Raw genomic sequence first — 27,348 nt, 5'->3', positions numbered from 1 at the left:
GGTACGCTACGTGCCTAGCCTGAAAAGGTACGCAAAGAAACAAGGTCCCAAGCGACACCGCCCCGGACGTAGGCCGAAGAATCCCCAGGCTAGGGGAATAGAAGCTCAAAGAAGCACACAAGGTGTGGCAACAGTAGTTGTGCGAGCCCCCATGGGCACTAGGTGCTCAAAGGCAAAAAGGGCAGCTCGAGACAAGGAAAATTTGATGCATTGTTCAATAGCATTTTGGAAACGGTTGCGGCTAGAGACTACACCATTCAGGTCCCGGCCGACATCTTCCATGCCCAACCTCACAGGAGCCCCTCACTAGCAGAGCCTCAATCGCCTGACCACCCGGACTCACCCTGCCTTGTGCAAATAGAGTAGCTCCTATGATATGCAAGCAACTTAACAAAGGCCATCCTGCCATAACTTTTTGTCTTTTGAGGGTTAAAGGGGCAGGCTCCCCACTTGTACACACTTTCCTCACCTATTGCTAATATATGCCAAGTCTTTAACAAGCACCGGAATAGGCATCGCAATCAGCATCATAGGATTTTGAAAAAGTAATATCTTGACATGATTGCATTTGTTTGTTGTACTTGACGCGTGCGACTTGCATATACTCTCATGAAGTGACAAGTGGATGCAGGATGATACAGGTTTTCGTGCGAACGTGTTCAATGCCTAAGTCACTACAAGACCACCAACCTCACAAAGCACCGTGACAAAACCATGCTACTAAACACGAAGAATCACCCTTATGAGTGTCCACATCGCATGATCCAAAGCATAGTCATGGACTACGCTCTCTTTCTAGGTCAAGCTCTACAGTTGGCTCATAATAGTTGTTACCTCAATTGGACCGACATTGCGTGCCGCAAAGAGGTTTGCAATATCTCAAGGTGTATCTCTCCATCTCAACAACTGCTTCTCCAACAACGAGGCTAGGGCACAATCATCACTGTAATATCCATTTCCTAAGGCTTCGAAGCTTGACATTTCCTAACCCATTGAAAGACTGATAGCCTCAACATATTGCAATGGTTGTACTCAGGAAAAAAAAAAGCATAAGAAAAAAAATAGAGAAATCTGAAAAGGAAAAAAGAAAAGAAAAGAACAAAAATATAAGAAGCACCCACGATAGCACAGCACCTAGGGGTCCTCAAATTAGGTGCGCCAGTGACCTTGGTCGGCTAGCTCCGCCCCTAATCCCCTAGCCCCTTAACATCACCCACAATTGTTTAGGGCACATCAAGGGCAGGACATACCTAGGGAGCTTGTCTCATCTATGGTTAGACCTATCACCCTGACCCATTCACACGATTCCTTCTTACACTCTGCCTTAATACCATTGCAATCAATTGTGGTAAGCACCGCACGAATGGCCATGAAAAGTACACTGTCTTCATCACGCAGGTCCAATAGCTACCAGCTCTACTAATAGTGCAGTGTCCCTGTTTTCAATTATGTTATGTCGTGCAGTCACAATGCAAAGGATGTCGCATACACCTTCACGTGTACTTCTTCTCAACATGGACAACTTTGCTTCATCCCCACATTGTTATGAGAAACCAGCCCGCGGTCTTCTAACTATGTAATATCTAAGTATGCACGAGCACTTACATAATATCTGCACCAAAATTTATATACAGTTTGGGTCCTCAAGTGCAGGACAATACTCTCAGCTTAGAGTTCGACCTGTCTCTCAAACTAATTAAACTATGTCTTGTGCAGGATAAAGAAGACTAGCACTACCCCTAGGGAGAGACTACCTATGAGAAGTTTTCAATTGCAGGTATTGGAGGCTCCAACGAAGGTGTCGTTCGCTCTTCATCGATACTCAACTCTGAATTCCTATCCTTTATCATCCTGCAAGCCCGCCAAGAATCGTCATGTGCAGAATCCCCAACAAACCGCCACTTTACTCCATCAGTGCAATCCCCACAAAGAATAGCCCTACCACCAGCCACCTAAACCACCAACGTGTCCCCAACAACCTTCCTCCCCACCACTACCAACACTCCTCCATGGCAACCACAGACGTCCTTGCCACCCACGTCTTTGGTGCATGCTAAAGCCTGCTACCTACGACGGTGAGTGCCATGGGACTGGCACTCGTCTAGGAGAGAGGTGATGTTAACCCTCAAATGAACGAAGGTGGAAAATCTGAAAAAGCTAAAGCAGAAGAAAAAGGCCAAGGCAAAGTGAAACGGAAGACAAAGACGCACAAGGAGAAAAGTCCTAAATAAGGGAGAAAGGCACGCAAGGAAAAGCGCAAGTCAATACTTTCGTAAAAGAGCGCAAGCGAATCATGGTGTAATTCAAGGAGCGCCGGGCTCTCACCCGTACAATTTGTAAATGTAGACAGGTGGTGAAAAGGAAGCTAGGAAGATAGAAGGACAATGGGGAAAAGGGCCTAGGCCACGGCCGGCCATGTAAAAAAGGGGATAAGGGGATGACCGCCCAAAAAGGGATTTAGGGTTTTGTATATAAAGTTGAAAAGTGAATGAGAAGCTCATTCTTGTGTGTGGCCAAAAGTGGCTCTCCTCCTCTTCTTCTTCTTCTTCTTCTTCTTCTTCTTCTTCTTGCTTGCTTGAGCTTGTGCTTGAGAGAGGGAGTGTGAGAGTGTGAGGGAGTGAGTGTGTGAGGGTGAGGGAGCGGGGAGGAGAAGCTCTCCATCTTCTCCTCTTCTCTTTTCTTCTCTTCTCTTCTCTTCTCTTCTCTTCTCTTCTCTTCTCTTGCTCGCGGCTATGGAGCTTGGAGCGTGGAGAGAGACACTTAAATGTATGTATAATGTATCAAAGGGAGCCAACTCTAGATCTCCTTGCCTATATTGCATGACCCTAGCCATAGAGTTAAACTCAAGCAATTGGAATAGAGCACCCTCTAGGTACAACAAGGATCCACAGTTTAAGCTAGTCCTAGATATTCCTTTAGTGAATGCCCATATCTGTACACTTCATGTGCTTTGTAGGATAATTGAAAAGCTTGTTCATCTTTATATAGGATTTGCATGGAAGCTGAAGCCATTATCAACTAGAACAAATTCTATAATAAAGATTGAAAAAGCATTATCTGCAATTGGTTTGCATGGTGGTAATTTTGTTATTGAACTAGATCTTCAAAAGTCTAAGGATGGCAATTGTGTCCCCAAAAAGCCAGTTATTGGTGGAGTGAATGCTAAAAGGTTCCTAGACTTTCATGGGAGACTTGGTAAGGTAAACTCTAGGAATGGTGGCTCAACTATTAGATACAATCAATGGAAGTGCCTACATAATGCAGTTAAGGATCATGCTGATAATGGACAAGCTCGGAATAGAAAAGCCAATGCTTGGGAAATACTAGACAAAGTATTCTTTTATTGTGATAAAATAGAGTGGAATGATGATGATCTCAAAGACTTCAAAAACCAGTTGAACCTTTTTAAAAAAGCAATGACAGAAGCTTAGGGTAATCAACACTTCATTCACTATATGGTAAGAAGTTTACATATGTATGTCTCTTTGTTTTTTGACTCATATAGGGTTTTCTAATTGAATTTCTTTATTTGTTATCAATGCAGCATATTTTATACAACCATGCTCCATATTTTATCAATAAATATGGATCTCTATCTATTTGGTCAACCCAAGGTATGGAAAAATCACATTATCGAGCAAGAACAAAATACTTTAGACACACAAGACATGGAGGTGGAAGATACAAAGCAAACAGTTTATTAGAGGTCTTTCAATGGTTCTACATATAAATTTGGCACAAATTCAAGCTCAAAGACACAATCTCATCATGTAATACATCATCTTTGATCTTTGGCAAGGACTATATCCACTGTTACCCAAAGAAGAAAAGAGTGATATTTAAACTCTTGTGCAAAGAAAAGATATTATGAATGGTTACAAACTAGACAAAGAGATGAAAAAAGATGGGTTTCAAGAAACCTTTAACATCGTTTAGTCCAACAAAGAGTCTTTAATTTCAAGGAATTCACTAAGTCCTCTAAAGGAATCTTTTGTTTCATCCCACTCGATGAGACCTCTACATTTTAGGAACTCTTGTTTCCTATAGCTAGGAAGGAGCTTCAAATTCTTGGCAACTCCTACATGAGAGAGCAAATAGGAGATAAGTACTCCAAAGTATCTTGCCCTAGATCCACTATATCCAAGCATGAAGACAAAAACTCTTATAGCTTCTTCTCCACCAAAATTATCTTTTCTAAACTTCTATTGAAAGCTTGGGATCCAATCACCTTGGAGATAGCTTTCAAAGTCATTATTGGTAAGCTTGGATAGCTTGATAACCTGCTATGATAAATTGCAACTGTTTGATTATTTAAGCTTCCAATATAATGACCAAGGTCTTGACTTTTGCCCGACTTTTGCCCACCGACTTTTGCCCAAGCTTCAATGGCCTTGAGCCCTTGGCTCTTCCAAGAAAGTTGTCTGCATCTTCAATTTCTATCTGCACAATAAACCACAATAGTATAATATGTTAGTAGATATGCATAACATACTCTTATATAAATCACAATGGATATCTTAGAATTATCTTTCATACCTTAGGGTTTTCATCTTCTTCAAGAAGACTATCATCATATAGATTTATTAATTTTTTGGGTTTCTCCTCCAATGGAGACTTCAGTTTCTCTTCATACCCCATGTTATAAATACCAAGTCTCTATTGAATTTGTAAGTAATCTTCCTCTATAGGTATCCCCCCCTTTTCATATTCCACGATCTGATTAATATAGAACTGTCTTGAAAATTCTCTCCCTCAACATCAAGAGTTGCTAGCAATTCCTCTTCATAACCTATAAAATTCGTATCATTTTGACCCCATGCAGCAAGGATTGCCAAGCAGTAATATTCTCTAAGATAAAAAAGGTGTTGAATATCATTTAGCAATGCGTATCTCTTTTGTTGATGACATAACTGGGAAATGTTGGGACACATTCAAGAGGACTTGTTTCAATCTCTACACTCAACTCTATCTCATTTTCTTTCACTTTTGTAATGTTCTCACTTTTAAACAAAGCAACATCAAATCCCTGCACTAACTGGTTCTCAATATCCTCCTCAAACATTTCACCCTTCTCTTCAACTTCTTTGTCTTTGCATGCAATATCCTCCATCTTCTTCTCTTGTATTGTATCTCAAGAACAACTATCCATATATTGAAGATATACAAGAAATCCAACATCCTTCTATACAAGAAGACATTGTTGCTGATTCTGATGAAAAGAGCAATCTGCTTTCCACTTCTTAAATTCTTCATCAATAAGGCTAAACCTTGTTTGCAAAGTTGTTCTAGTAGCATTGGAAGCTTCCATTACATCGCTATAATGGACAAATCCCTCAATCTCTAGGCCATGTCTATCATAAAACTCGCTAAAATCCTTCAGTTTATCTTCAAGATCCTTCAAAAGCTCTTGCAAATCAAAGGGAACATTGAGCATATCTTTGATGTAAATACATCTAGATGAATTTCTAGTTGCATGAAGAAAATCAAACAGCTTTTAATCACAGGTATCCTCTAGATCCTCCTCCTCCATTCTCTCTAAAGAAAACTTCCTTTTAATCATCCTAGTTACTCACAAAACAAAAAATTGAATTTGGGGGATAATTTATAAATCAACATTTGCTCATATCCAGTAGATTAAAGAAATATTGTTTTAAAAAATTAGCATGAATTAAAATGAATTGAAACTTTCTACAGTCTTACAAAACCTATAATAGCAAGATGAAATTATTGAAATGAATGAATGAAATGAAATTTAGTCAAAATCTATAATATACATGATGAATGAAATGAATTCAAACTTTATGCAGCAGAGAGCATGAAACATTCACAACTCATGAAATGCAAAGACAATGATTCAGATGGCCTCACAGCTCACAAAATCGTGTTTCACACATCACTTTGACAAAAAATTTGACAAATTTGTATTTTATACAACCAAAAATTTTGAACAAAACAATGCATCAAGAATATCAAAACCCCATCGTTTAACATGTGTATCAGACTAATATTGATAGAAAAACAAAGTAAAACCCTTACAGAATTTCTAAGTCCTTGATATAACATTGTCCTTTTAAACCAACTAACATCTTCAATTCCATGAATTTCAGGATTGCAAAGAAAAATATTAAGGAAATTGTAATACATGATACTTGTAGGCCTTGCTCCTGAGAATAAATGGTTTTTTTATAAGAATGTGATTGGTATGGCTTGTGATGCTTACAAGATAAATAACTGGTCGAAGACAAAACAAGATACGTGAAAGAAATAGTAACCAAAACCCGAACCTGAGTGTTCAAATATATATATATATATGCCAACAATCATCTCACGTTTGATCAAAAAGTACATTGCACTAATTCGGAGAAAGTGCCTTTTTAAAAAAAATGATAAAAATTTAAAAATCAAAGCAATAAAAGCGCTATCATGTCGAAAAAGTAAGTGACACGTGGCACAACTTTCCAAGCAAAAACGGTTTTCAGTCACACGTGTGAAATTAACTACGTATTAAAGTAGCCACACATGTAAACAAACATCCTTATAAACCCAATTTCTAAATTGTAAAAGAGTTTTTTTTAAGACAAAGCTCTCTCTCTCTGCTCAAGCACACCAACACAATGCTAATTTGATCGCACTACAAAATTATTCTTCCGTGTGAGGCTACTAAAGAAGGTTTCATCGCTTAGCATATGCATCAAACACTCAAGAATGTAAGTTTTTTGCTAAAATATAAGTTACCTCTAAATCACTTGAGAATTCCTACTAGACCATCCCCAAATATGCCAAAAATATGAAATGCGACGAGCCATGGCTCTTCATATTGGCAAGAGCTATTTCGCAATTCATACGTATTAAACGCGAGATTGTGTTGGTTTCTCTTCTCCATGTAAGGCCTCTTGACGTTTCATGTGACTTAGGCATGCATTTATCCTTTTGTGACGTATGAAACGCAATGGATGTGAGATTTCTCTTTTCCATGTGAGGGCTCCTCACGTTTCATATGACTTATACATGCATCGTTTCTCTACTAACATATAAAAAGTGATATGATTTTAAGTACTCTAGTCAAAAAGGTCCCTCGCATTCCATACGACTTAGGCATTCATCGTTTCTCCTTTGACGTATGAAACATGAGAAAGAGGAAAAGGCCACAAAAGAGCACACAGATAAATGGAGAGAGTATAAAAGAAAGAAGGAAGAATAAAAGAAAGCATAAAAACTCCCATCTTTTGAAGAGGAGTTATCTACCCTTCTTGAAAAGACTGACCCTAAGGGATTCAATGTTTGTTGCTTTTTGCCTGGTGATATTAACAAAAGATCTGATATGGTATTTTTGGACTCTGATTGTGTTCAAATTCTCAATAATAAAGTGAGAGAAGTAAAAGACTCGATTCTTCTTGATGGGATGAGGTATAGTATACCAAAATTTGTTTTTACTCACCATATTTTTCTAGCAATAGACTTTCGTGTTGATGCTTACTATCTCCATTCCTTTGCTAGGTGTGTAATGCATGAGCTCCCCTTTGATATACAACAAAAGATTGAGGTTCTTGATCCATCCATCTCATACTATATGAGGAGTGAGCTTGATACAAGTGCTTTTGACCATTGGTTCAATTCAATGGACTTTGAATCTTTGGAGCCTCTTCTAATCCTATACAATGAAAAGTAAGTAATTTGATATTTTGTTAGATTTTATGAGATCTTGTTTTACTAGATTCTTGATTTTTTTTTTCAGTTCTCATTGGAGCCTAATTGGAATAGACTGTGTGGAGAGGCAATGTTTCCTCATCAATTCTATAAAAGGAAGCCATGGAAATGTCAAGTTGTAAGTTATATCATCTAGGGTCTCCTTGATATTTTGATCTTTTTATTGCAGGTACACTAAATATTTTAATCTTTCTTTTGTAATAACTCTAAATTTGATTGCCTTTTTTGTACAAAGTTGTAAAAAGATTGATTGAAGTACTAGAGAAAATGCCTCCCATGCGGCCTTCTAACTTACTTGCAACAATGCAATATAGACAAGTTGCGATAATGTCTTGATTAATATGGTTGGAACATACTAAGAAAATTTATTCTAAAAACTACCATAAACAAGTTTCATAGTTTTACTTTATATTGTTGATTGCAGTGTCCTCATTAGGATTATAGTTGCTCTTGTGGTTGGAGAGTATTATAAATGCCAGAAGATTGGTTCAGTTTATTTATCTCAATGATGATAAACTTATAAAGGTAATGTGAAACATACTAATCTTCATTTTGTTTCACACAAATGAGTATAGTAGTTCAATATCGTCATTTTGTAAATCCATCCTCACTTGATGTAGCGTACATGATTATCTAACCTTTAGGATTGCAATAATATCCCTCATTGTACCAAACATCAAGATCCACTATAGGATCTTTGCTAAAATTATCAAGATTTTGGTCTAAAGCAACCAGACTACCACCAACATAATGCCATCTACTATAAAGGTAATGTGAAACAAATGAGTATTGTAGTTCAATATCTTCATTTTGTAAATTCATCCTCACTTGATGTAGCGTACATGATGACCTAACCTTTAGGATTGCAATAATGTTCTCATTGTACCAAACATCAAGATCCACTATAGGATCTTTGCTAAAATTATCAAGATTTTGGTCTAAAGCAACTAGACTACCACCAACATAATGCCATCTACTATAATAAAAGCTAAGAATGAAATTTTGAGTAGCAATCACATATTTACAAGCTATAGAGTCTTGATCTATCTTACATATAATTTTCCCTTCTGTCCTAGTGTCCCATCCCTCATCAACAAATTATATAACATGATCATATATTAGTCTCTTCACTGAGATCATAGCCTTTGATTTTCTTATCTCAGCATTAGAAAAGAAGTCAACAAATATATTAATAGGTATGAACAAAGTAACTCTGCTTAGCCTACTTGAGATACTAGGAATAATGCTTTCTGTATCTCAAAAAATAATTTACATCTATAGCCCTCACTAGTAGCTGGACTTGGAAAAGGCCACTCAAAGCTTGAAAAATCTGGCAAAGGAAGGGGGGACATTGCTCCCCATTGGCTACGCTGAATGGGGATAATATAAGAATGGTCATAGAAGAATATTCCATTATATGTAAGCTCTGTCTTTTTTCTACCTTTGTACATCTCTTCTACAATTAAGCCATGTATCACATCAATAACATCAATAATAGACTCGACCGATAGCTATTCCTCAAGATTAGAGGGATAGACATCTACAAGACAAATGAACAAATGTTATAATGAAAAACCTTAAACCAAGTTCAAGAAAAGAAAGACTTTAAGAATCAAATCCTTACAATTTGGTCTATGCATTGGAAGATTTGAACTTCTAGGTTTCAAATATAGCTCTCCATGCATAAACACATGTTCCACCAGAACCTCTTTTATGCTATTCTTATTTACTTTAAGCTTGAAATCTCGAATTCTTCCTTTCCAAGTAGATATGAACGAGCTCTCATATCTTCCCCTTTTTCCACGTTTTGCCTATTGCATGGTGATCCAACTACCTTTGCTAATGATTATAGGAATCCATATTCCATCTTTGTGGAATGAGTTAAACATTGATATGGATGTGATTTGGGAGCTTGGACGCCTTGTTGAAGATCAAATTTCTGTATCCATGGAAGAGAGAGAGAGAGAGAGAGAGAGAGAGAGAGAGAGAGAGAGAGAGAGAGAGAGAGAGAGAGAGAGAGAGAGAGAGGACTAAGCTACCACAAGAAAATGAGGGAAAAACACGAGAGGGATAAAAGAAATGAGGAAAAAAAATAAGTGCCGAGCTCTTGATTAATTTGAATTTAGATTAAACATATCATTATCATTAATCCAAATATATCATTAAATAAAAGTGGCAAGGACTGTATATCATTAATGCAAAGAATGTCATAATTACTAATATAAGAGGCTAAAAATAGGTATTGATAATACAAAGTCGTAATATTATTATATAGATATCTTTTTGTAAAATAATTTTTGGTATTTTTTAAAAAAGAACTTCCGTTACGGATGCTCTACTCCTATTGGTCTAGAACACTCCCTCTCTATCTCCTAAAAGGTATTTTCAAGACCTCAAAAAACTCCCCTAATGAATCAGAGATCTAGATTCTTGCAAACACAAACAATCATTTCACACAATGACAATCACACCATCATGCAGTTCACAGCTTCACATAGCCAAGGTAGATCCTTAACCTAAGGTAACCTTACATTCTAACAAGGATTCTTCTTCTTATAAAGAAGTGTTGAGTATAAATCTTTCAACATTGTTAAGCAAGACACGAAATTCCCGTTTGGGGCTAACTTACCCAACATAAGTGAATTTTCTTTAGAAAAATAATCTGATAATAATTTAACGAGATGATTTATAAAATTCTTTAAATAGACTTTCACTTTTTAAGTGTTAATCAACTCCTAATCATTATCGCGTTTGTCAATAAGTATATTGAGTTATTTTATTAATCTCCAGTGCCCATAACGTCCTTTACTCATTTCATGAAATAACCTCTTGCAACTATTTCCATCATGATTCTACGAATTATAATCTTGATTAATCTATCTACAAATCATAGGTAGCAGTTAACCGTTTGTGTGTGTATTAATACGCTCTCTAGATGAAATTGACATCTTGTGTAAGTGTAAATATAAAAGTTGACATTTTATATACTTCATTTTAGAAAAAACATTATTATTCAATGTGGCAATATGAAAATAATAGCATATTTCTTAGTTGTAAAAAAATTGGTTTGGTATGCCGTCATTGGGAATTTAATCTTTTCTTGCACTTGCATTCACCACACCTGATGTCCCGTTGGTAGTGACAATTCGGATAATCTCGGGCACTCCCATATCTCTAGCAATACCCATTCTTTAACCAGCTGTGGTGGATTTCATGGTCTTTCCGCCTTGTTTCTTTGGAGCCATCATTCGCGAGCACGTTCAAGAGATAGAGAAGGGGGAATGAATTTGGGATGGGAGAGCGTGAGAGCAGCTTGCCCAGTTGAAGACCGAGACAGGGGAGAGGTTGAGTTAATTTGTTTCATCTCTAACCCTCTCTCTAATTCCCTCTCTCACAACCTCTCATGATCTTCTTCCCTCTCTCTCTCTCTTTCTAACTTTCCCCCTCTCTAACTCCCTCTCACAACCTCTCAAGGGGGAGTATCCTTCTACCTCCCTCTCTTTTTCTTCTTCTTTCTCTATACTCCTAAGAAGGGCCTCTCCCCTCGTGCTCTGACTCCCTCAATTGCTCCCCATGCCTCTTATCTATAGCTAAATTAGAGAAGAAGGGTTGTGGCTAAGAAGAGCAGCTCTTTATGGAGGGGATCTTGGCAAAATCAGCACTCTGAAGCTTCCAAGATGCAATCGGATGCTCAAATCACAAATTTGATGGTTCGATTGGCTTCGAAAGGGAGGTAAAACCTTGGGAAACTTGATCATGATTCTTCCAGATCACTCCTTCTTCTTCTTCCCATTGAAGGTGATGTTTGCTGCTTGTAAACTGCGATTGCGACGCGTGCGATTTCACCAATCCTTCTTTTTGCATTAAATCTCCAAAACTGGCTTTAAAAGCCGCTTGTTTTTTTTACATGACATCATGTTATAGAAGTTTCCATAGATTTTTAGGATATTTATAATAAATAATATCTTAAATATCAAAATAATTGTAGTTTTTTCCGAAGGATGTAAAATTCTTGAAGAAGTTAAGATATTCAAATTACTAGGTATCTCTATGGGATTTGGAGTTACTTTGAAACAAAGGTGGGAATGGGACTTTAAAAAACTTTTAAAAAAAGATGATAGATGGAAAGGACTATTGTTCAACATGGTAGGGAGGGTGGTGATATTAAAGCACATAATAACTCCTACCAGTAGATTTCCCCTCTCATGTTGGAAAGCCTTTGTAGTTGGTGGACTTAATTAGATAGTCTATCTAGGAATTTCTTATGGTCTAGCGACAAGGAAAATTTTAGGATTCCCAAGGTTGCATGGAATGTTTGCACTCTGAATAAAAAAAAGGTGGATTAGGCCTACCCAATCTAGAATTGCTAGCCACTAGAATGGATGCAAAATGGATTGTAAAAAGCTTTACTCCTAGTTGATAAATAACCTTTGGCATTCGTGGTTTAGGTACTCACAATTTCTCACTCTCTCCCCTTATATGAGCCTCACTCTTCCTTGGACCTAGAAAGATTCAATATGGTTTAGCTACTTTGTTTCACATGTAGAGCCTGCCCAATACAAAATTGCTCATAAGATTGTTAAAAAAGGTATTGAAAACTGGGGAGACATATGGTATAAGGTCACAAAAGATTGGATGGATAGCACCAGTCTTAAAGCAAAATTTTGATGTAAAAGATCATGAGATTGAGGTCTTGAAAGGAAGGATGCACAAGTGGAATAATCATATCAAACTAGCAATAAATCTCCAACTAAGCTTTAACCTCAGAGGCTTTTGTTGGTATCTCCATAGACTGCTACTACCCATACCCAACTCAGAGTTGCCCAATGGCATTCTCTATTGAAAGCTAAATAAAAGATGGTACCTTGATTGGTATGGTAAACGATGGGAGTATAGATTCGAGAACTTTTGGCTCAAATCCAATCAAGGAAAAAGGACTGTGTTCTCAATGTGGAAGAGAAACTGAAAATATTCCTTACTTATTTATTAACTTCAAAGCTAATAACAAAGTACTCGATTTCTTGCATGTATTTTTTCATAAAGTTCACCCCACCATTTTTAACTGGAAAGAATTACTCCTTGGGAAAATCTATGTGATACCACCAATAATCTGGATCTGGATAAGAGGGCTATACTTATGGAGCATTTGGAATGCTAGGATTAAGAGCCAATTTGAAAATATACACAAAGAACCTCCAAACTTTCTTTTGTTAAACTATGGATGTAGATTAAGCAAGAGGAAGATTCCCTGCTATAGCAACATGAAAATTGGCTTAAGGAGCGCGAGCGAAAAGGAAAATGAAAAAGTGATGCTATTGAAGAGGAGATGAATAAAGCCTAAGTCCTAATGGAAGAAGTCAAAGTAAAAGTGGTTGCGGATCCCAAGCTTCCACCATGTCATGGTCCGTTCAAAGCATGAAAGAAAATGCTTATCACTTGGGATCATGTGTAAACAGGGTTTACCTTACCAAGGGACTCCTTTTTTAACTCAGGTAAAGGGGCCAATAGATTGTCATCTGACAATTGTCCATTATAATCTTTTTTTCCAAGTGAGTTACATAAATGTTTTTTAATGGTCAAACTATTTATATTATATAGAGCTCAAAGAAAAAATATTAGAACATTTTGATATTTTTATCAAGTAGCCTTAGTTACAAATGAAAGGTTCATAAAAGATGGACAATGAGGGGCCAATAGAGTGACACTCGTGGATGCATTACTTTAGGGGTTTACAAATTCTAAAATATGAAAAAATTTACATGGCTCAATTGTTTAACTTAAGTTAAAGTACTCATTTATAATTTTAAAAAATTTATATTATATTATTAAGTGGCTAAAAAAGTCACATATTTCTTGTAAAATTGTCACTCAATTGGGGTGGGGTGTGTTTGCCTTTTGGAGGGTGCTACTTTATTGGCCCCTTTACCCTAGATAGCCTTGTAGGTATCCCAACACCAAAACAATATAAGTATTGGGTGGCCTGGTGAACTATGTGCTACTTCTTACTTTTTCCGTTATTTTTATCAATATATTTTAACGTTTCTACAAACAAGAGAGAGAGAGAGAGAGAGAGAGAGAGAGAGAGAGAGAGAGGAAAAAAGAGGAGACGGAGGGTGAGAGTAGCTCAGCGAAATGATGAGGACTCAGGAGGAGGCCAAGTAGCCATCCTAGATTCCTACAATCAGGTCACCGTAGGGTGCATTTATTTACTGAAAATATGAGAAGGCGGCCAGCTGGCCATCCAGGTGTACGGAGGGCACAACCTGCTATCCATCTTCGTCATCATAAAATGTTCCGTATTAAAGTAATGGCGAGAGAGAGAGAGAGAGAGAGGGGCTGTGGGGAGAGCGGGAGAGAGATCTCGAGAGATCATAACGGCGCGTGCGAAGACGATGATACCGCCATGTGTGTATACAATTTCCCCCCCCCCCCATCAAAAGCGGTACGATACATGCGGGGAAAAATACCACCTAAATTCGAAACCGGATTCGCTTTCAACCTTTAAAGTCTATGCACATTCCAAACGATAGCAAGGAGGAGCATTGAGTCATGGAAGAAGCTGAAGGAGGTTCACGAACCACCAGCCCTCAAATTTCAAGGATACCATGCCTTTTCTTTTTGAAGGGCAAAAATGAGTCTCCACTTCAAAAATGATGGCTAAAAATAAGGGTTAACCTTCATTAGATAAGTACATTTTTTATGAGCATTTCTAAGTTGAAGGATGTTTTTTAAAAGTTTGCTTCAACTCTCATATATTGTAGTATAAGAGTAGAATAGTCGAATCCACATATAACACAAGTAAAGTTGGATTAGATTATATATGCACTTAAATAGACTTTTTAAAGCACTTACAAATAGACTTAAATACTTGAAAAAGAGAGAACATGTATATTTGATATCATATAAATTTAGGCAAGCTCCCAAAAAAAATATTAAAGATCATTACAAAAAATTCCTATTGTTGTAGTACTCATAAGAGGGCATGTACATTGCATATCATATAAAGTGATTACAAAAAGTTCTTGTACAATGCCCATGACATAGTATAATATCCAAAAGTCATTGTTGTTACTTCTTACGATGCCCCTAAAGCTTGAGTGCGTCTCACCTTCATATTTTTCCATACCTCAAAAATCAAATCCCAATCTACTTCTTCCAAGTTTTCTGGAGAAGAAAGAGACATGCATGAGCATATCTAAAGTGGTGAGAGATAAACATGATCTCTCATCACTTTTAACACGATTCTATTTTGAAAACCCTCTTTCACAAGCAGCTGAACTTGCAGGTAGGACTACCACAATCTGCCATAACTTGTACAAAGCAAGAAACATTTGCATCCATTCTATTTCCCCACCACATTGTCTCCAAGCTTCAAGAAGTCCCTTTGAGGGATAGGATTCAAAGAGATATAGAACAAATCTTTGCAACTCACCTTCACATTGCTCGGGCTGAATCAAAGACCTCTCTCCTTTACCAAAATTCTCGCAAAACTGAGAGAGATATTGTTGAACTGATTGGCCTCGAATTTGTGGATCTTTGGGATAGTGTTTAGGAGAAAATAGCTTCGCTGCATTGAACAAGTGATGGTCTTGAAACCTTTCATCAAAGTTGATTATCAACCTCTAAATAAAAGCATTTGCTAACCATGTACATTCATCAAAAGTGATATCTTGTGCTTTGCCCACTAATGAAGTGAACTGCAACAGATGTAGATGTATAGCACCTTCTTTGTCCTTCACTGAGAACACTCCATTGTTTGTTGCCTTAATGAAGCTAGTTAAGTACTTAGATCCATTTGCAAATGTATCAGTCAAATACCAACCCTTCAAGAGATTGATAAGCATGTCTATCTCTCTTCCAATCATTGTAATGTCACAATCATTTTCCTAAAATTTTTGGCTCAATACATTAGTTTCTTTAAGTATATCTGCCATGAAATGAATAATAAATAGCAACTGAAATTTTTTTTCTTTTTTATACATTGCTGGATACTTTGTCTTCCAATATTCCAACAATATAGGCAGCACTTTCACCAACCTACAATGACAAAACAACTAAGTTTTTTAAAAAAAGAATAAAATTAGAATTAATCTAATCTAAAGCTAATAACTAAACAAGTATATACCTTTTCATGACGTTTCCACACGACAACCATCTCACACCATGAATTCTCATTATCTCGTAATTTCTTGGTAAAAAGGCAAGCATAAGCTTGCTCACTTCGGCTCTTCGAAGAGATGAATTTCCTATCCATTCTCGAACTTTGTTAGCAAAGCTATCCACGTAGCTAATCTCTGCAAAGCATTCACATGTATCTTTAACTACAAGTGATTCGTTATGGGCAATACAGTGTATCCCAAGCAAATGTGGTACATCCTTGCAAAGCTTTGCAAATAATCCAGATCTTCTTCCAACCATAGATGCAGCACCATCCGAGCCCATAGCAACCATCTTAGAAAGTGGAAGATTTGATTGATGTAGCACTTTCATAATGCCTTCATACATGGATTGAACCTTTCCATCATCAAATACCAATGAGTTTCACAAAGGAGGTTTTAGGAGAGCCTACACCACCATCCTTTAAGTATGTGATATAAAGGATGAGATGCTTCTCAAACCTTCTATCCGTGCTTTCATCTACAATGATAGAAAAAAACGGACTGTGCCCAATCTCCTCCTTAAGTTTTTCCCAAGATACCATATACATGGTTGAGAGAAAATCTTTTCCAGAGGATGGATTGATATAAGCTGAATACTCGCAAGAAAGAGGCATGCTAGGAGTTTTCATATACATAAGAAATTTACATTCATCTTCAAATGCTTCTAAAGACATGTCCTTTACGGCAACCCTATACATGATTTGTATAACACTAATAATTCTACACTTCTCATTGTCTATCATAAGTTCCACATGCTTTTCAATATGCTTTACATTTTCACCAGCCATAAAGCTTTTGCGTTGAACTGCTAACTTATGCGACTCGGAGGCATTATGGATAGCCAATGCTTGCTTTTGAATGGTAGTGCTACCTTTTCCTCCAAAAGGATTTGGCATGTTCAATGAAGTGCAAATTGAGCACTTCACTCTCTCCTTCCCCTCTTCATCCAAGATTGAATACGACCAAGGATAGAGAAGCTTCCACAAGGATACATAGCTACGAACATAGACTCTCTTTTTCCCATTAAGAATAGCATTTGTACTTTCATTCTCTACACATTTTGCATTTGGAAAAGTAATCCCAATCTACTCAAGCAATCTTTGACGCTTATCATTTTTAGGCCTTCCCATCCTAAAATAACATATCAACAAGACTTTAAAACTAACATGCATGCAATCAAAAACATGTAAATAAATAACCTAAACAAATACAACACTTGATATGCATACATCCACTCTCTTCTTTACATTTTGATCAATTTAATAGTGTGGATGAAGTTGTAGAATAGAGAGCTATCAATAATAAATCATACTCAATTAATATCACATAAAATAGAGTAAGCTTACCTATTTGCTTACTTATATACACAAAAATTAGCACAAACACCCAATAATCACACCAAAACCTAAAAAGTGACATGAAACTAATTAACATATGCATCTAAACATGCATTCAAATTATTTTAAAAAAAAGCATAGCCACCCTATAATTGCATTCAAATAATGTATTTAACTGAAGCAAGTTAATTCCATAATACATGTATCTAAACACAACTCAGAAGATCAATGACTTGAGTAGAATCAGAAATCGCAAGTCATAAAGCCCGAAACTAAAATAAGCTTATTATAGACATGCTTGAATATGGAATAAATTGAGATAAAATAAGCTCTAATCTCTCAATCCTAACAAAAATTCAATGTCTTGTCTCTTGAAACACAATAAATTAATTCAAATTTCACCATCTTTATTTTCAGCATAGCAAGATAAACATAGCACAATGACTGCAGATTGATGACACAAAGTGGACCACCTTTACTTTGCCATTTTCCTCTATTTCTGCATTATAATCCATTGTTCTTACTCATCCAAATTTGCAGGTTTCATTTCTATGCTTATGATATTACAAGACAAATAGAGGCTCACCATTACTGGACTCATTATAACCAAGAGATTCACCAATGCTTGATACATGACACTCCCAATAAGGACAAACACACAAACAAATTTGCAAAAAAAAGTTTCAAAATCCTAACCCGATTTACCTCATCAAAATTGACAATACTGGACTTTGAAGTTTGATGACTGGAGAGGTAGAGCTGAGTCTCCAGGGTCAGGTAGCGAGTCGAGTTGTGAGAGAGAGACTTGGGGACTCAGGAGCCCAAGCCACAGCCTCCAGGGCCTAGGCCGCAGCCTCCAGGGCCAAGCGAGTGAGAGAGGGGGGGAACCCAAGCCACAGTCTTCAAAGCCCAGGTTGTAGACTTCAACGAGCGAGGATGGAATCTAGCATCTAGAGCTGAGCAACTCACAATCTTCACAAGCGAGGTTGTAGCATCCAGGGTTGTAGTAGGCGAGAGAGATGCAGAGGTGCCCAGGCCGCAACCATAACCTCCAATGTCCAGGTCGAAGCGAGTAGGGAGAGAGAGAGAGAGAGAGAGGCAAGCCACAGCCAGCCTCTTGTCTAGGGAGCGAGCATGTGGACGCCGGAGCCTCCAGCTAAGTAAGGAAGAAAGAGGGGCCAGCCGTAGCCTCCAGGGCCCGAGCGAGGGGAGAGAGACAGAGGGACTCGGGGGCCCAGGGCACAGCCGTCTTCAGGGGCCAGGGCTTCCAGGGCACGAGTGAGGGGAGAGAGACAGAGGGAGCCTAGCCTCCACGGCACAGCCATCTTCAGCCGTAGCCTTGGCCCTCTAGGGCCCGAGCGAGGGGAGAGCGATAGAGGGGCATGCCGCCCAGGGCACAGCCGTCTTCAGGGGCCAGGCCGCCAGGGCTTCAAGCGAGCTACGTAGTGCGAGAGGGAGACTTGAAGCGAACTGCCCAGGGCACAGCCATCTTCAGGGGCCAGGGCTTCCAGGGCACGAGCGAGGGGAGAGAGACAGAGGGAGCCTAGCCTCCAGGGCACAGCCATAGCCTCAGCCCTCTAGGGCCCGAGGGAGGGGAGAGAGACAGAGGGGCCCGCCGCCCAAGGCACATCCGTCTTCAGGGGCCAGGCCGCCAGGGCTTCAAGCGAGCTGCGCAGTGCAAGAACCTAGAGGGAGACTCGAGAGCTCAAGCCTCAGTCTTTAGAGAACTGCAGTCTGGACTCTGCACCGTCTTCAGGGGCCAGGGCCTCGGCCGATGATACAGGCCCAAGCCCCAGGTCTTCAAGGCTCAAGCCTTCAAGCCTTCAAGTGAGAAGGAGAGGCAGAGCTCAGAGAACTCGCTGCCCGCTTTGAGACTCACTAATACTTGAGTCTTGGCCAATTGGCAGTGGCCCTTCGCCCTGGCCCCTTGGGTCTTGGCCCTTTAGGTTTTAAAGTTTAGGTCCCGACTCCTTAGGATTCAAATTTCGGGACCCGGGTCCCTGGCACCTGCCCACGGGAATTTAAGGATTTTTGGAAGGTGGGTTCAATAGCTAAATTTATTATTTTGGAAGGTGGGTGACAGATGTACCTGATAGTAGAAGATTTCTAAATTCCAAATCCAATTTTTCAATTTTCAAAATTAAAATTAAAATTTAAACTTATTATTAGATTTTAAAATTTTATTTGAAGGGTGTCTTCGAAATGCACCCTTCTTTTGAAAAGTGTAATTGTTTTTTACATTTCTATTTGAAGGCTGATTTTATTTTTCAACTTTCTTTTGAAAATTAATAAAAGGTTTAATTAACACTTCAATTGTTGAAGGTCATTCTCATGAAAAGCGTTTTTTTTAAATGTCACATAAGTTGTTATGCTTCTAGAGAAGGGTCAAAACCACTTTGAGGGGCGTTGCAACCTTCAAATTTGAGGGCTGCAAACCACCCTTTGCTATCTTTCTAGGTGATTGAAACATGGTTGAGAGCCCTTGCCCCTAGGGCCTACATACAGATTTACACGTGTTAAGAAGTATTGGGTACGAGGGGAGGTAGTACTAGAAATAGTTTGAAAGTAAGCTATAATTAGAGGGTGCATGTGCATATTGTATAGGATTAGTACATGAAAAATGTTTGCTTAGAGAAACAATGATAATAATGCAGCGTGGAGGTTGTGCATGCCTATTCCATTTACTTCAATAGGACATGGTGGGTGCACCCTACAACTGAAGTTGATTTGCTTTATAAGTTTAAAGCATTTGATTGTTTTCAAGTGCTAGTGAGCTCCGCTTTACTTAAGAATTATGTGGAAAAGAAGCCCTTTGCTCCCCCTCCTTAAGGGAGTCTTCTCACAATTCCTCCTAAATGATCTTGAGAAGAAGGCCCCCTCCCTAAGGGAGTCTTCTCACAGTTCATGCTAAACGATATTGGCTAGAGCAAGGTATGAGTTACCTAGGATACACATAGGTTTTTGCCTCACATGCAGACAAACATTTGAGTGGTTATTTCTCCTTCCTCTTTTGTTTTTCATCTTGATGCCCACCTTTTAAAGGCAAGCCAAGGGAAAGAAGGAGAAAGGAAGGTGGCATCTGGCATTGTCCCCACTTGTGCACAATAATGCATAGTGCACCCAATTACATGCACTGTGCACATGTGCACATCAATCTTGCACTAGGACACATCATCAACATCACTTACCACACTAAACATTACACTACATATTGCATCTTAGTACTTTGGGTACCCTGTATTAATTCACTTTCGCACACATACACATATACATGTACACACCTTTGCACATATTGTGTCTCCTGCTCTTTCTTTCGAGGCACTTACCCTATTTTCAAGGAGGGGTTAATGGGTAGGAGGAAGAAGAAATGAGACATCCTATAGTATCATACTAGCGTTCCGTCTGTGCGAAATGCTAGGATGCTTCCCGAGGCTTCACTGTCCCAGAGTGGCAAAAGCAAAGTTGCCATGTGATGGCTCAAGAATCCATTTCTCCTCATTCTCTCTTCTCTTTTTCCTCTCCGTTTCTAATTTTTGTCTCTCCCTTTCTCTCTCTCTTTTCCCCCAATTCCCTATGTCTAATTTTCTCTTTATGTCTCTCTGCCTTCTATTTTAGTTTATTTTTTCTCCTCACTTGGTTCTCTCTCTTTCTCTCTCTCCTTTTTTCTCCTCACTTTTCTTCTCTCTCTTTCTTTCTTTCTCTTTCTCCCTCCTCTCTCCTCTTTTTTCATTCTCTCTCCCTCTCCTCTTTTTTCCTTTTTTTTTCTTCTTCTCTATCTTAATTCTCTTTTTAAAATTTTTCTTTTCTCACTCTCTTTTAAATATTATCTTTCCTCTCTCTCTCTCTTCTTTTTCTTCTTCTTCTCTCTCTTTCTCTCCTTTTCTTTTCTCTCTCTCTCTCTCCTCACTTTTTCTTCTCTCATCTATTTTTTCTTCTCTCTTTTTAAATTTTATCTTTCCTCTCTCTATCATTCTCTCTCCATGTTCGCTCTCTCTCTCTCTCTCTCTCTCTCTCTCTCTCCCTCCTCTCTTAAAAAATGTTTAAATTTTAAAAAGACCTTTCTCTTTCCTCTTTGCCACCATCTCTCTTCCTCTTTCCCCCCATCTCTCTTCCTCTTTCTTCTTCTTCTTCTTCTCCTCCTCCTCTTTTTTCCTTTATTTTCTCATTCTCTCTCTAATTTTTTTTCTTCTCTCTTTCTTTTAAATTTTATCTTTCCTCTCTTTATAATTCTCTCTCTTTGTGTTCAAATTCTCTCTCTTTTTCTTCTCTCTCACTCTCTCCTTTTCTTCTCTCCCCACTTTTCTTCCCTCTGTCTCTCTCCCCCTCTCTCCTCTCTTTTTCTTTTTTCTTTTCCTCTCTCTCTTAAATTTTATATTTTCTCTCTCTATGATTTTTTTCTCTACGTTCCCTCTCTCTCTCTCTCCTCTTCTTTCTTTTTTGCTCTCTTGGTATCTTTCTCTCTCTTCCTCTCTCTCTCTCCTTACTTTTCTTTTCTTCTCTCTTACTCTTTCAAGTTTTTTTTTCTCTAAGTCAAAAACTAAATGAAAAATTTTAATTTAAAAAAGACTATTCTCTTTCCTATTCCCCCCTCTCTGTCTTTTTCTCTTTCTTCTTCTTATTTTTCTTATCCTTCTTCTTCTTCTTCTTCTTCTCTCTCTCTCTCTCTCAAAGTGTTAAAAACTATGTCAAAAAAACTTTAAATTTTAAAAATTATTAAAAATATTTCATTAAAAGGAAAGTTAAAATTAAAAAGTTCAATCTAATAGAGAGAGAGAGAGAGATCCTTGGCCCTACACATGAGAGAGGAGGGAGGAGGGGGAATTTAATTAAAAAGGGGAGAGGGAAGAGAAAGGGAGAGATTATATATGATAGAGAGGGGATAGGGTTTTAATTTTAAAAAGGGAAGTAAAAGAGAGAGAGAGACCTCTACAGCATCCTCCCCCTCATTTGTACAGCTACCTTGCCATCTTCTCCACTCTAAGAGGCTACAAATATTGTTGCTTCACTTGGTTAGCCTTTGAGGTCTATGCAACACTCCTAAGAATGGCCTCCCTTGTTGTATAATGAAGACATAACATTCATGAGTATTGAGTTCACATCCATTGAAGACATAGATGTCTATAGCTTATCCCCTTGAGCCTTCACTGAGTGACTTTCAAAGGAGGATCACATAGCCCCCATATGCTCCCTTCTCTTTGAACCTAATCTAGATAATAGCTCATTCATCTAGCCACATTCCCTCACATTGGCCTCCTCAACAACCACCCCCTTAATCTCACTCTTCCTCCCACATCCACATAATCTACTTTGTGCTCCTTAGCCCAAGCTCCACTACTCTCATCAAGTACTCTTCTCCCACCACTTGATTTTCCTCTATCAATGTTGCCTATCTACTCAAGAGCATGACAATGATGCCAAGGGCTAGGAGGAAGATCCCCAATTAACCTTGTGAGCCTTTGACTAGCTAGACTTAATTTGAGCCCAAATCAGTCCAACAGTTGCATTCTCTTTCCATTTCACCATTTTTTCTTCCCCCTTGTTTGCCCTCTCTTGCTTACTTCTTTTTCCACAAAATCGTGTTTCCTCTCCTTAGTTTCTCCTTCCTATTCTACCATGGATGACAAGTGAGATCCTTAGATATTCCAATGCTTTGTATGCTCACTGCCCCACCCTCTTAAGGTGCCACCAATTATCCATGGTGCTCTAAGTTGTAAGGCCCCTATTATGATGAGGAGAAGCCATGTGTGAGCATGGATATTGGTTGGTTCTATCTGACTTGTATGTCAGATGGGGTCTATATGATTGGATGGAAAAAAGGTGACCTTTGTTGATCTAGCCTTTAGGTTAAATAGAGTAGTTATGCTGGTAGTAACTCAAGACACAATGCATCGAGTTTTCATGTATAGGAGTTATCAGGGACCCCTATTTTTCAATCCAAGGGAATGTGGAAGAAACCCCTAGGGGGAGTCTTAGGGGGGCGAGTGGCCTCCATGGTGACAAGGATCTAGGTGTAGTGCCCTCAACCCCTGATGGTAAAGGAAATATTCCCTAGCCAACTAGGGAATGTTTATAGTATATTCAAATAGGATGACCAAACTACATTCCCATGCTATAAAAGGAAGACCCTTCCAAAGCTATCGTCAATCTATCCTTCACCTAGTCAAAGTTCTTCTAGCTATCCTCTTTGCCTATCATCTATCTAGATTTCCATCTAAGCTTCATAGTGGAAGTGCATGGGCAAACAAAGCCATATTTGTATCAATTCATTTGAAATCAAAGCAATTTCTATTCTTCTCATATTTGCTATATATTCTCTACTCCTTGCTCAGATTCTGTCTACTATGTCGTGTAATTTCTACATGGTATTAGTGCCCATGGAGCTTTTAGTGAAGAGTATGTGAGAGACAAGGGCTTCAATGACAAATAGGAGAAATGTCATTTGTTACATCAGGTAGTAGTGTTGGCACATCAGGTGGTGGTGGTGCTAGATTGACAATTCAAACATTGAGGATTCATCCATTAACATTTAGTGAAGGCAAGTTAGATGGTATAAACTACACTTTGTAGAAGTTTAAAATCACAACTATCCTTGATTCTTATGACCTTCTGGGGACAATGCTGGGACTAGAACCACAACCCACCCTTAACCCATCAAATTTGAGTGTTATGATTCCTCCAAATATAGATCTTCTGTAGGCTTGGAAACAAAGTAATACAAATGCATTATGTTCCTTAGTGACAAGGTATTCTAGCAGTGTTTTACAACATATAACCAAGGTATCAGAGGCTTTGAAATATATTAAGGAGTCAATACGAAACATGAAATCAAACAAGGATTCAAAACTTGGAGAAACAACTAGCAACAGAGAAGTTTGTCGAAGGAGAGACAACTGAAGCATTCACCACTCGGATCAAACGACATTATGGCTAGCAATGGGATACAAAAGACTAGTGAGGAGCTAGCTTAGAGGTATCTTTGGATTTGTTCATCAAAGTTTGATGGATTGGTAACTCTCCTAAATACTCAGCTGAGACCCCAAGCTTTAACATTTGAGGAATTTTGTACACTATTAATGGAGGAGGAGAAGTTGCAGCTTAAAGCTTGAGAAAGTAGCAATAATGGAGATGTTGCATTCTCCACCAATGTGAAAGGCAAAGGTGGTTTCTATACCAAGAGTAACAAAAAGAAGAAGGGTGGTGAGAAAAAGTTTCAAGGAGAGTGCTTTGACTATAAGAAGAAAAGACATGAAATTGTAGATTGTTGTGTCAAGAAGGCAAATGAAAAGAATGGCACTGTGAAGACTAAAGGGAAGGCGACCATCAAGGAAGTGTGTTCCTTGGTGTAAGAAATATCTACTATTGACTCATGGGTATTGGATAGTGGCACCTCCCATCACATAACCAACAAGAAAGGACTATATAGTTTTATGAAGCCTCTATGAGAATCCATCGTTGTGATGGTTGGAAATTATGCAAAATACCCTACTAAGGGCATATGTACTATTTTCTTTGCTACAAATGGTGAACTAAAAAATCTTTCAAATGTATTGTATGTTTTAGAGATTAAGAGAAATCATCTATCAGTTGCTTCTATAAATGATCTTAGCCATGAGGTGAGGTTGACTAATACAGGTGTAGAAATCATTGACATTGCTCACAAAGTTGTCCTCACAGCAAAGGAGAAAGAAGGAACAACCTATATAAGCTAAGTGCTCGTACAACCACCACTGGTGTGGGCATAAGTAAACTTTGGCATGAAAGATTTTGTCACATTGATTTTGTAGTGTTAAAGGAGATGCATAAGCAAGGTATGGTTGCTCACCTACCTACAATAATTAGAATGAAAAAACCATGTAAAGCTTGTATGATGGGCAAGTAACATAGAAAGGCATTTCCACAAGAAAGCAAGAATGGAGCAAAGGCTCCTCTAGAGTTGGTGCATGTTGACTTGTGCGGTAAAGTTTTTATACAATCCTTGGGAGGATCTTCTTATTTTATGTCGATTGTTGATGACTACAATAAGAAGATGTGGATGTACTTATTTCGTAATAAAGCTTAAGATTTTGGTAAGTTTACCTTTTTGAGAATAAAACAAGGCAAAGTGTTCAACTCAGAGGAATTTGAAGAATTTTGCAAGAGAAAAGGGATTGTGTATCAATTGTGCCTCATACATCTCAGTGGAATGGCATTGTTGAATGTCAAAATCGCACCATTGTAGAAATAGCAAGGTGCATGCTTAAGGGAAAGGGATTGCCTAGACAATTTTGGGTAGAAGTTGTTATTACTGTAGTATCTACATTCTCAATGAAAGTTATACAAAAGCTCTTAAGGGCAAAATTCCTCATGAGACCTACTCTGGTAAAAAATTATTTGTCTCATATTTTAGAACTTTTAGATGTGAATGTTATGTACATGTTTCAAATGATAAGAGAAATAAGTTAAATTCAAAAAGCACAAAATGTATCTCTTGGATTATAGTAAAATGAGCTAAAGGCTTACAATTTGTATGACCAAGAGGCAAAGAATATCATAGTAAGTTGTGATGTAGTGTTTAAGGAGCAGTCACATATAGTGGAGGAGGAGAATATAAGTTCTTCCACTTTATCATCCAACAAAGAAGTAGTCCACTATGAACCTATCCCAAAGCTGACCCTATCCTCAAGAAGGAGGAAGCATCATCTTCGAATAATGAGGAAAAAGTTCACTAACGTGCAATCATGCCACCAGAAAAGCCATTGTTGTTGTGGGTGAAGCAGCTCTATAATCACAATAATCCTATGCCTATTGCATTTGAGAAAAAGGCAAATGGACCACAGAGGTATCTGAGAATAGAGAAGGAAATAAAGGCTTCTACTCACATAGTCAATATGGCCTTGGTTGAGATTATAAGAGAAGTAAAGGAGCAAGCATACTTGAAAGAAGCACTTGTTGATCCAGCATGGAGAGCAGCTATGCAAGCTGAGCATGACCACATAATGAAGAACAATACTTCAGAGCTAGTGGATCAGCTAGAAAAGAGGAAGATTATTAGTACCAAGTGGGTCTAGAAGGTAAAGTACAAGGTTGATGGCAGCTTAGAAAAGTACAAAGCTAGATTAGTTGCACAAGCATTTTCACAAGTTGAAGGATTCGTTTTTCAAGAATCACTTTCTCCAACTACTAAAATGACCATTATTTGCACAATACTTATAGTGGTAGCCACTCATAAGAAGTGGCTAGTTTACCAAATGAATGTTAAATCAACATTCTTGAATGAAGACCTCAAGGAGGAGGTATACGTGGCCCAACCACTAGGGTTTGAGGCCCCCCATTTTGAGAACAAAGTTTATAAGCAGTCGACTCATTCTTTTGGCTACTTGTCAAGAGCCAAGTACGCTTTATAAAAAATGCATTTTGATTGCCTATTTGTTGGATGGTGGCATGGGGATGATTTTAAAATGCTTTGTCTCCCTCCATGCATCAAAAAGTCATGAATTTTGGCCTATTTGTTCAAAAATGTCTTTTTTCCTTCAAAAGGACTTCATCTGATGGTTTTTGGCCAAGTTACCTCATGACTTATCTAGTTTATAAAGTTATGTCATACTCTTTGATACTTAACTTACTCAATATCATGCTCGTTCTTGCATGTTCTTCCTCTACTCATTAAGGCTTTTGCGATTTGTCTTGCGGTTACAAAATCAATGCGATCTTTGATGCATTTAAATGGAATCGGGAATGCTAAATCAAATATAATGCGGAAAAATTATGATTAGGTCATCATTATATGGGCTGAAACAAGCCCCTAGAGCATGGTATCAGTGGATAGATAAATTCTTTATTTAGGCTTGAATTTCAAAAGATGTGCCTCAAATGCTAACTTGTCTGTTTACAAGGATGGTGAAAAGTTTATAGTGATTGCCCTATATGTGGATGACCTTCTTATTATTACATTTGTCTATGAAGATATGATCCATCAAACTCGAAAGGCTTTGAACTGTGAGTTTGAAATGATAGACTTGGGCTTGTTGCACTATTGCTTATGGATTAAAGTCTAGGCAAAATCTTCATCTCTCAAAAAAAGTATACACGGGAGATATTAAAAGCATTTGGTATAACAAAGTGTAAGAAGATAGCTACACCTATGGATGTCAATATAAAGTTATCCA

At 38.2% G+C, this 27,348-nt stretch overlaps 1 protein-coding gene across 6 annotated transcripts; it reads right to left on the bottom strand.

Annotated features, from left to right (window-relative positions):
- Positions 1–14,623: 14,623 nt before the first annotated feature.
- On the bottom strand, positions 14,624–19,150 carry LOC148022947 (uncharacterized). Of its 6 annotated transcripts, XM_087695874.1 has the most exons (6): positions 17,909–19,119; positions 15,833–16,221; positions 15,700–15,744; positions 15,359–15,470; positions 15,140–15,274; positions 14,624–14,871 (listed from the first exon to the last, which is right to left on the bottom strand). In XM_087695874.1, exons 2-6 carry the CDS (start codon positions 15,959–15,961, stop codon positions 14,783–14,785), a joined length of 510 nt encoding a protein of 169 aa, XP_087552000.1. In that variant the 5' UTR covers positions 15,962–16,221; positions 17,909–19,119; the 3' UTR covers positions 14,624–14,782. The 6 variants fall into 6 exon arrangements, 4 of the variants coding, with proteins under 4 accessions (XP_087552000.1, XP_087551997.1, XP_087551999.1 ...); XM_087695871.1 differs by having other exon boundaries at positions 14,624–15,274; positions 17,909–19,120; XM_087695873.1 differs by having other exon boundaries at positions 14,624–15,274; positions 15,431–15,470.
- Between the last annotated feature and the right edge of the window lie 8,198 nt (positions 19,151–27,348).

Source organism: Lygodium microphyllum, chromosome 16 (genome assembly GCF_053477565.2).
Source record: "Lygodium microphyllum isolate KBCC chromosome 16, Lygodium_microphyllum_v1.1.10, whole genome shotgun sequence".
Classification (NCBI taxonomy): domain Eukaryota; kingdom Viridiplantae; phylum Streptophyta; class Polypodiopsida; order Schizaeales; family Lygodiaceae; genus Lygodium; species Lygodium microphyllum.
The sequence above is the reverse complement of the archived record's forward strand: the minus strand, read 5'-3'. Positions and strand labels throughout refer to the sequence as shown.

Coding starts and splice junctions, on each gene's coding strand:
- LOC148022947 (XM_087695871.1), bottom strand. CDS start 15,961: ATGGATAGGAAATTCATCTCTTCGAAGAGCCGAAGTGAGCAAGCTTAT. Junction 15,471..15,699: donor TTGGAATATTGGAAGACAAA/GTATCCAGCAAT, acceptor AGCTTCATTAAG/GCAACAAACAATGGAGTGTT. Junction 15,275..15,358: donor AGATATCACTTTTGATGAAT/GTACATGGTTAG, acceptor TGTTCAATGCAG/CGAAGCTATTTTCTCCTAAA.